This window comes from Notolepis coatsorum (genome assembly GCF_963971535.1).
Source record: "Notolepis coatsorum genome assembly, chromosome: 14".
Taxonomy (NCBI): Eukaryota; Metazoa; Chordata; class Actinopteri; order Aulopiformes; family Paralepididae; genus Notolepis; species Notolepis coatsorum.
The window spans coordinates 67117194-67127993 of NC_140178.1; the positions used below are offsets into that span (position 1 = coordinate 67117194).

Consider the following 10800-nt stretch of genomic DNA (forward strand, 5'->3'; position numbering starts at 1 on the left):
GTCTTTCCGTAGAACGAAGAAGTGGTCTGCCGGTTCTATTGCATGATTCGGGACATCTGGACTCAGCCAAGTTTCTGTGAAACAGAGGACGTTACAATCCCGAATGTCCCTCTGGAATTGGATCCTTGCTCTGATGTCGTCCAATTTGTTTCCTATCGATTGCACATTGGCCAACAATATGCTGGGCAATGTGGTTCTGTGTCGTTTGGACCTCAGTCTGTTCCGGACCCCGGCTCTCTTTCCTCGTCTTCGCGGCGGCTTTTGGACTTGTCCGTGGCCGGCATAACAAAGGATCTCGTCGGGCCATTTCTGCTGTTCAGCGATCCGATCCAGAGAGCAATCCAAACGGTAAGTTTTTCTTAATCCAATGTCAATGATTGACTGACGGTCATACACATATAATGCACCAACAGTTGGTGCAAATAAAACTCCTAATACTATAAAAATTAACAAAATAAAGCACAGTCTCGTCGGAGCGATCAGAAAGGCAGCCATCACAGCAGCGCCAGTTCATCATTATGTAGTAGGACATGTGTCTGTCTCATCCCAAAATGGAGGAAGGGGGTGGTGGGCTTCAGATTTAAATGGCAGGAATACTGTGAGAGGGAAAAAATAGGGATGGAGAGTTTAAAAGGGAGGGATGGAGAGTTTAAAAAGGAGGGATGGAGAGTTTAAAAAGGAGGGATGGAGAGTTTAAAAAGGAGGGATGGAGAGTAAAGAAAATTAGGGATGGAGAGTTTAAGAAGTAGGGAGTGTCCCTGTGTCTATGCCATGATTTCTTGTTTTTGTGTGTTTTCCACATTCAGCTATTACGTTTCTTAGAGCTCCTTCATCCCTAAATCAGCTTAGTGTAAATCAGGGCAGCATGTGGGACGGATGGAACCTTGTTTGGGCCTCTCTTCCGGGGCAGGGGTCCCCTAGCCTGAGGGACGGGGCCTTTTTTCTCTTGAATGAGAGAAATACCACGTATTGCATTAGTCACTATTTGGTAATGTACTAATCCCAATGTCTCACCTTAAAGCCTAAATGCTGAATATTCTGACCATATAAATGTGGGGGGAACTTTCTTAACCAAACCTCATTGTAATATATATTTAACTACAGTATTTTACAAACATTACCAACGTAGACAATCAATCAAATAGAGAATGAAAACATGTCTCCACTCATAATATTTATTTGTATTTCTTAAGTTTGGCTACCCATTTGTTTACCTTTGGATCATGGATTGAGCCTTTAACGGGGAGGGTGTTGTGCATTCTACAAACAGCTAAACCTTTTTAGTTGTCACGCAGCGGTTGGCTCTAAGAGAAGAATTGTTGTGTAACGTGAGGCTGATGTGTGAGTGAATGTGATTATATCAGACTGTGCATTCATGCAACTTAACCCTTTTCGTGGTTGAATTGAGTTGTTATTCTTTATAATGACTGCTGCCTGCTTCCCTTTTGATGTGGGGGAAATATCTCGCCAAGTCCTCCCAAAAAAAAGTTTTCATTTATTCTCCCATCACTGGGAACGCTTCTCCACCTAGTGGTGTCTTAATGGAACTTCAGCCCCCTTTGTACAATTTGAAAGATTACATAGTAAGACCAGTCATTCACAATGCAGTTAAATAGATTTAATCCTAACATCGTCTCTCTTTTCTTTTCCTCTCCTTCTCTCTCTCTCAGGACCCTGACGCCTCTGTTTGATGTGGACACCGGCCTGCTCGTCGTGTCTGGCATGGTAAGGGATGCCGTTTGATCTCCCACCAATGGGAAATGCAGTGATTGATACTATTAACCCTTTCACTACCACACTACAGAAGGTTAACCGTCTGTAGTGTGGTAGTGAAAGGTTAACCGGCTGTAGTGTGGTAGTGAAAGGTTAACCTTCTGTAGTGTGATAGTGAAAGGTTAACCGTCTGTAGTGTGGTAGTGAAAGGTTAACCTTCTGTAGTGTGGTAGTGAAAGGTTAACGTTATGTAGTGTGGTAGTGAAAGGTTAACCGTCTGTAGTGTGGTAGTGAAAGGTTAACGTTCTGTAGTGTGTTAGTGAAAGGTTAACTGTCTGTAGTGTGGTAGTGAAAGGTTAACGTTCTGTAGTGTGGTAGTGAAAGCTTAACCTTCTGTAGTGTGGTAGTGAAAGGTTAACATTCTGTAGTGTGGTAGTGGAAGGTTAACCGTCTGTAGTGTGGTAGTGAAAGGTTAACGTTCTGTAGTGTGTTAGTGAAAGGTTAACTGTCTGTAGTGTGGTAGTGAAAGGTTAACGTTCTGTAGTGTGGTAGTGAAAGGTTAACGTTCTGTAGTGTGTTAGTGAAAGGTTAACTGTCTGTAGTGTGGTAGTGAAAGGTTAACCGTCTGTAGTGTGGTAGTGAAAGGTTAACCGTCTGTAGTGTGGTAGTGAAAGGTTAACCGTCTGTAGTGTGGTAGTGAAAGGTTAACGTTCTGTAGTGTAGTAGTGAAAGGTTAACCTTCTGTAGTGTGGTAGTGAAAGGTTAACCGTCTGTAGTGTGGTAGTGAAAGGTTAACGTTCTGTAGTGTGGTAGTGAAAGGTTAACGTTCTGTAGTGTGGTAGTGAAAGGTTAACCTTCTGTAGTGTGGTAGTGAAAGGTTAACCGTCTGTAGTGTGGTAGTGAAAGGTTAACGTTCTGTAGTGTGTTAGTGAAAGGATAACCTTCTGTAGTGTGGTAGTGAAAGGTTAACGTTCTGTAGTGTGGTAGTGAAAGGTTAACCGTCTGTAGTGTGGTAGTGAAAGGTTAACCCTTTGTAGTGTGGTAGTGAAAGGGTTAACTAGAAACAAGAAAATGAAGGGGGGGGGGGGGACAAGAAAAAAAACAAGAGGAAAAGGTTCTTCTTTTGATGTCAACAGACATTTATGTCCTGAATGTTCTGTTCTCCCCACAGGGAGACTCTGCTATTGACTGCTTTGAACTGACTGCCACCGAGCCCTTCCTCTCTCAAGGTAAGCCTTGATCTTCTGCTGACAATAACATACTATGTCTTTGTTTTCATCAGCTTTTATATCTGGATTTCAAATGGTTTCTTTCTTTTCTTTCTCTCTCTCTCTTTGTCCTTCCAGTGAGCCACTGTGTGACGGACGCCTCGACGCGCGGTGTCGCCCTGGTGCCCAAACTGGCATTGGATGTCACGTCCTGTGAGGTCATGCGCCTGCTCCAGCTGACCGACAGCTACATTGTGCCTATCAGTTACCAGGTCCCTCGGAAGGTAGGTGCTAAGATTTTAGATCACTGATATTTTCTGTTTGAATCTTGCTCCAAAACATAATGCTAACTTGGACACACTGACCCGAGTGAGTTTCATTGACGAGTGTAGCAGCAGTGCTGAAATGTTCCATCCTGACGGTTCACAGTGAGGCGTGTCCCTTCTAACCAATCAGAGAAGCTCAAAGCACAGTGAGACTTGTCCCTTCTAACCAATCAGAGAAGCTCAAAGGGAAGGTCATGGGAGTTAGCTGGTTGAACTAGTGGTTGAATTGATGTCATCGTCATTCAATATAGTCTGGCAATGAGGACAATGTAAACTGTCCACTAAATGCTACTGCACATTTGCACTGCAGGGCTGCTACCCTCGTCACTGGAACTCACTCTCAGTAGATTGTGAGTCAGTGTGTCCACGTTAAGAAATGTGTTGGAGCAAAATTCAAACTAAATAAATTACTATCGCTTTAATGACAACATGCCTTCAGAAGAGAGTAGACCCTTGTAAATACAGACAGTAGATCTATGTAAAGTCGTACTTGAATGTACTATATTTGTAAAGTTGTACAGGTACGTGAATGTACTATGTTTGTAAAGATGTATACTGGGACACATTGTTTTTAAAATTGTGCAGGTTTTAGGTACTTGTGCGTGTGTGTGTGGTTATGCATATTTGCTTGTTTACATGTGTGTGTGTGTGTGTGTGTGTGTGTGTGTGTGTGTGTGTGTGTTTGTTTTCTTACAACAGTCGGGCCTGGATTTCCATGCTGACCTGTACCCAGACACAGTGGGTGCTACTCCAGCCATGTCTGCAGAGGAGTGGTGGCAAGGGGGGAACAAAGAAGTACGGAACACCTCTGTTCACTAATACAGGAACATACTGTATAACACAGGAACATATAACACAGGGACATATAACACAGAGACATATAACACAGGAACATACTGTATAACACAGGAACATATAACACAGGGACATATAACACAGAGACATATAACACAGGAACATACTGTATAACACAGGAACATATAACACAGAGACATATAACACAGAGACATATAACACAGGAACATACTGTATAACACAGGAACATATAACACAGACATATAACACAGGAGCATACTGTATAACACAGGAACATATAACACAGAGACATATAACACAGAGACATATAACACAGGAACATACTGTATAACACAGGAACATATAACACAGACATATAACACAGGAGCATACTGTATAACACAGGAACATATAACACAGGAGCATACTGTATAACACAGGAACATATAACACAGGGACATATAACACAGGGACATATACCACAGGAACATATAACACAGGGACATATACCACAGGAACATATAACACAGGGACATATACCACAGGAACATATAACACAGGAACATATAACACAGGAGCATACTGTATAACACAGGAACATATAACACAGGAGCATACTGTATAACACAGGAACATATAACACAAGAGCATACTGTATAACACAGGAACATATAACACAGGGACATATAACACAGGGACATATACCACAGGAACATATAACACAGGGACATATACCACAGGAACATATAACACAGGGACATATACCACAGGAACATATAATAAAGGAACATACTGTATAACACAAAAACATATAACACAGGAACATATAACAAAGGAACATATAATACGGGAACATAATATGGTGTGATAGTGAAAGGTTAACCTTCTGTAGTGTGGTAGTGAAAGGTTAACCTTCTGTAGTGTGGTAGTGAAAGGTTAACCTTCTGTAGTGTGGTAGTGAAAGGTTAACCTTCTGTAGTGTGGTAGTGAAAGGTTAACCTTCTGTAGTGTGGTAGTGAAAGGTTAACCTTCTGTAGTATGGTAGTGAAAGGTTTATATATGGGTGTCTTTCACAAACAGGCTGGTAAGGCTGGGTCTCTTTCATAGTGGCTTCTTTACCTTCCAAATACTTTTGACTAGGGCTGGGAGTTGAATCGAGACTAAATTTCAATGACGATTTTGGCTTCCCATGATCATGAGAAAACAGTGGCTCACTAGAAGGACAAAGAGAGAGAGAGAGAAAAAGAAAAGAAAGAAAGAAAACATTAGAAAGCTGATAAACAAAGACATAGTATGATATTGTCAGCAGATGATCAAGGCTTACTTTGAGAGAGGAAGGGCTCGGTGGCAGTCAGTTCAAAGCAATAGCAGCGTCTCCCTGTGGGGAGAACAGAACATAATGCCATATTGTGGTTTTTCTTTGTTCTAATTTCTAATTTCTTTGTTCAGGATTTTTTCTATGGAGCCTAATTACATTCCAGGGGGTGTCCCGATCCCAACACTGCAAAACTGATATAGCGCCGATATATGTATTGTACCTCTGTTGTGGAAAGGTTGTTTAACACAGCAGGAGACGATATTTCCAATTGTAACAAATAGGTAATTTATTTAAGAAAAGAAGTTCTTTAACAGCAAGAGCTATGGGTCAAAGAAGATCACCACGGCTTTAACAGCAAGAGCTATGGGTCAAAGAAGATCACCACGGCTTGAACAAAAAAACACTCTGTCCTGGATCCCTTTGCCTGTCCCTAAATCCCCTCTCAGTCCTGCCCCCCCATGACAGATATCATGACGTATCACATCATGTCAGATCTGACATGACGTACATTAAGATGATACGTAGATTTAACATCGGAGAGAGAGAGAACATGAAGAGAGATAAGCAAGATATGATATCCACACACGATATGATGTAAAACATTAAGAACATCGAAGAGAGAGTGAGATGTGTGTGTGTGTGTGTGTTTGTGTGTGTGTGTGTGTATGTGTGTGTGTGTCTGTGTGTGTGTGCGTCTGTGTACAGACGTGTGTATTGTATGTGTGTATTGTGTGTGTGTGTCTGTGTGTGTGCGTCTGTGTACAGACGTGTGTGTATTGTATGTGTGTATTGTGACACAGGGAATGTGTGTGTGTGTCGGTGTGTATGTCTGTGCGACTGTGTGTGTCTGTGTGTGTGTGTGTGTGTGTCTGTGTGACTGTGTGTGTCTGTGTGTGTGTGCTGTGTCTGTGTGTGTGCTGTGTATGTGTGTAAGAGAGAAAAGACACAAGATTAGAGCACACGATATGATGTACTGAAATGTCCATCTGCTATCTTGAGGCTGTTGTCTTCTAGTGTCTTTGAGCCCTGCTAGTTGACCTATATTAAACTAGTCAAGACTAACCCCTTTCCTACCTCCACCCTCGTATACACATTTTCCCCAACATTCCCCCATTTGGGGCTATCCCTAGTCCCACCCAAATCATATAACCAAGAAAATGTGAACGTCTAACTAAACAAGAAACCTTACTTCATTCACTGGACCCCTAACGGACCAACAAAGGCTGACTACCGTTCTCACAATAAACACAAAACCGCTCAAAACAAGAGTAATAATAAAACATCAAAAAAAAAAAATACCCCAATTTATAATCCTAACCTGACAGACAAATCCCCCCAACCTCCACCGCTTACCAAATGAGCCACAGTTCCGGCCGGAAACCGCGACTCTCATCAGGGAAAGGAGAAGTTGACCGTCAGAACTAAACATAGAACATCCCTCCCAAAAAAATGACATTGTCTCTTCCATAACATTGAGTCCCAGTGTCCATTGCTCAGCCCCCCTTCCATGCCCACGCCATAGTCTCCTCACCGTATTGCCAAAAGTCACATTCTGCCAATACAGCAACCACCACGCCACACCTCCAGTCCTCGTAGAAGCATGTCCCCATGCCTGGACGGGAGGCGCTGGTACCGACCTCACCACGTGTCCCCCCATCTTCGACGGGAGGTGCCCATCTTGCCCACTGCGTTAGCCCCCCCCCTTTGTCCCTCCAGTCCCCAGAACCGATCCCCCGACCACTTCTTCTCAATGCTTCCTCAGGCTCAGAACCGACACTCTGCCGATGCCCCTTCCCATTCCGGTTTGACCAGGACCACAAGTAAAATAAACAAAAAATAATAAAAAAATAAAAAACAATGCAATGATTTTCAATGGTTGCAATCTCTATGCCGAAGGATCATTAGAAAATCAGACTAAAATTCCTAGTTAAAGGAATAAACCAACAAAACTGCACTCAGACCATCCCCCGTCACTCTTAAAGGAAAGAACCAACAAAAAGAAAATGTCCCTACCTCACCATACCCCTAATCCTCTATCCCCTCGTCTCCCTCTAAGGCAGCATAAAGCTGAGGATATGGCCCGATTTGTGGCTCAATCTCTTTCTGTCCCACCATCAGCATTTGGCTCGTTACGTGTGAAGTTACCAGCCTACCCAAGAGAGGCATACCACAACAGAAAAGGAGAACCAATATCAACCCTGCCACCCCGATGGATATCCCCGTCTGCATCACTATGCTTCCCCACTGTCCCAATCTTTCCAACACCCCACTCCCCCACCATTCTTCATTCCGGCCAGAATTCCCCCTCAACTCCTCCCTCAAATCCCTCAGCTTAGCCATGGCCTCGGAGAACTTTCCCCCTGGCCCCACATTCGTCGGAATGAATGTGCAGCAGTACTGTCCAAACATGGAACAGACTCCACCCTTCTCCGCCATTAACCAGTTCAGAGCCTGTCTATTCTGCCACGCCACCGTACTGGTCGCGTGCATCTGGTCCCCCATTGCATCCAACGCCTCCTCGGTGTAATTGAGATACCGCTGCTGATTGTAAAACAAATAGTTGATCCACCCGGTGTTCTTATTGACCGATATCCATGGCAGAATAGACTCAAACCCTGCCGCAATCTCATTCTTAGCCATGAACTCGGCTGGAATGCCCCTTGGCTGTCCTATGCTGTCCAGATACACCCTTGGGTCTGCCTTGTAGCTACGCTTCGTTCGAGAGATAGGAGACTCAGAAGGTCCTTCCGTCACTGATAATGGTAGGACCACCATTGGCATGATCGCCTGAACCCGGGCACATCTACCTGACCAATCTAAAGGAAGTGTATTCCTCAACCTCCTACCGCCGCAGAGCCAGTATTGGTCCGCCAGTGCCATATCCTGGACATGAAAAGGGCAAGCTACAGGCCGTGGGTTGGTATCCACTCCCTTTAACACGACCCCGTGTCCACACTTTCCTTCTTTCGTACAGTTAGTCGTGATGCTCCAAATAGTAGTGCACCGCCCCTCTGCCACCTCCCCTACATCCCGGGTCCCCTCCTTTTGCAAGCACTCGAAATCCTTGGTCAGCCATAGTTTGACACCTCTGGGTATTGGCAACCCCGTCGCTACCCCCTGCACACGTACATCCAATTTCCTACACCGTTCCCGCATAGTGACATCCTTGAAATCCGTGACGTTTCCTGCCGCCTTAAAACGACTAGAGCCGAGAAACCCCAAACACTCTGCCTCGCACCAAGGGCGACTATTATGGGGCCCCTCCCATGCCTCTGCGTCCCTGTCACACTGAGCCCAACTGAACTTCGTGCCCTTCACCAGCAGCCTATCCGGACGTGCCTTGGAGCAGACATAACAATCCTCTATCTGATTCTGCGCGCTCGTGTACTGGACCCACTTAAACCACTCATTCCCTAAAGCCGCCCTATACATCGGGTCAGCCTCCGGGTCTTCCTCGTCATAGTCATAGTCGCCCCCATCTTGTTCCCCGGAAGGAAGCAAACCCCTCAACCTGGCCCAGAGTGAGCCCACTGAGTCCCTCAACGTTCCGGCTGTCCTCTGGAACATATCCTGTCCCCCCACCTCTTCCGACTCAGTGTCCTTGACCTCCCTTTTTCCCCTCACCCCTGTCCCCTGTGATTGGTTCGGGACAGGCTCAACTCTCCTATCTACCCCCACTACCCGATGCTCGTTAGTATAATGGTAAGTATCCCCGCCTGTAACGGGGGAATGGTCAAAATCAAAAACATGCCCTTGCGGTCCTACGGGAAACACCCCGTTTGGTTGTAGTCTTATCTTCTCCCCCCCTTCCTCGATGGAGGGAAAAGGGGCGCCTGATTCTGAGCCTGGTCATGAAAGTCTGCTGGTACTTGAGCCTGAGCGGGACCCCGTGGGACTCCTACCCACTCAAACCCGTCATCCTCAAGGACGGGTCGACCGTGACGGTTCTTAATGACGTCGTTGTGCCCGGCCGACCGTCCGCACACTGCTGCCAACATCTGCGGGAGCATCAGCAGGCACTGCACCTTCCAGTTGCCGTCTCGGACCCTCCATGTCGGGTTCTGCATAACTGCGATCGATTGTATCCCCCAAGAGATCGCCGCTGGCCTTTATGCAGTGATTGAAGTGGAACCAGGTCGCTGATCCCTTGACTTGGACTGCCGTTCCAGTCGATCGGATCACCTCGTACGGGCCCTCTCTCCGGGGTGATGACCACTTTCTCTTGTGGACCTTTACGAAGACCAAGTCCCCAGGGATCAGTCTCGGTTTGGTGGCTTCCTTCTCCGCCTCCTTCTCCCCCTTTCTCTCCTTTCTCTGCTCCTGTCGAAACACAGCTTCATGTATTTTAGTCACTTGCTGAAGATATTTTTTCAGATCTTGCTCAAAAATATCTAATGCCGGGCCCCTAGCCAGGTGTCTAAATGGCGGTGCTGGCATGCTGCGGCCTGTAAGCATTTCATGCGGTGTTAGCTGTGTTTGGCGGTTTACGCTGCTTCTAATAGCCATCAGAGCAAGCGGCAAAGCATCAATCCAGTTAAGCTTAGTTTGCATACAGATTTTCAACAGTTTGTTTTTAATGACCAGATTGGCCCTTTCCACCTTCCCCTGCGACCCGGGACTATAGACACAGGAAAGGCGCTGTCTTATACCTAATTTCTGCATCAGCCCTTTAACCACCTTGTCGATGAACTCGCGGCCATTATCGCTTTGTAATATCGTGGGAATTCCAAATCTCGGAATGACCTCGCGACACAGGAACTTGATCACTGTGTCCGCGTTCTTGTGTTTAGATGGAATGGCCTCAATCCAGCGACTAAAGCAGTCCTCTACTACCAGGAGGTATCGTTTGCCCTGCACTGGCGTTATCATGTCTGTATAGTCCATAATCAGATGTCTGAATGGTCCCTCAGGGAGGGGTGTGTAAGCCGCCACTGTCGGTACTCCTTTGCGCACATTGCCCTGTAAGCATGTTAAACACCTGGCTAGTGTAACGTCAATTTGTGCCTGAAGCTTTGGGGACCAAAATCCCATTTTCGTGATTCGTTTCAGGGTCTCTGCTCTTCCACAGTGATCAACACCATGAGCCTCAGGTATCACTAAGGACAGAAGATCGATGGAGGCGACTATCAAACCGTTATGACTCCTCCACAGACCATCTGCCCCCCTTACAGCCCCCCTCTCCGTCCACGACTGTTTCTCGGCCTGCGTGGCTGAGTCCTGAAGATCACTCAAATTATCCTCAGTTACCTCAGTCGTCAGTTCGGCCGCAAACATCAGAACAGCCGTGGACGGCACCGCAGCCGCCGCCTTCGCGGCCTCGTCCGCCGCGTTGTTTCCCGTCGTCACAAAGGACAGGTCTTTTCTGTGTGCCTGGCACTTTACGATAGCAATGCATTTGGGCAACTTTACAGCCTGAATAAGCGCCACAACCTGCTTGTGG

At 46.0% G+C, this 10800-nt stretch overlaps 1 protein-coding gene across 1 annotated transcript in view; it reads left to right on the plus strand.

Moving 5' to 3' along the window:
- coro7 (coronin 7) overlaps positions 1 to 10800 on the plus strand; it is a 301330-nt gene that overhangs the window by 270536 nt on the left and 19994 nt on the right. Inside the window, 4 exon segments of the mRNA XM_084329480.1 lie at positions 1671 to 1725; positions 2885 to 2942; positions 3060 to 3205; positions 3947 to 4042. Coding sequence (XP_084185606.1) covers positions 1671 to 1725; positions 2885 to 2942; positions 3060 to 3205; positions 3947 to 4042 — 355 coding nt within the window.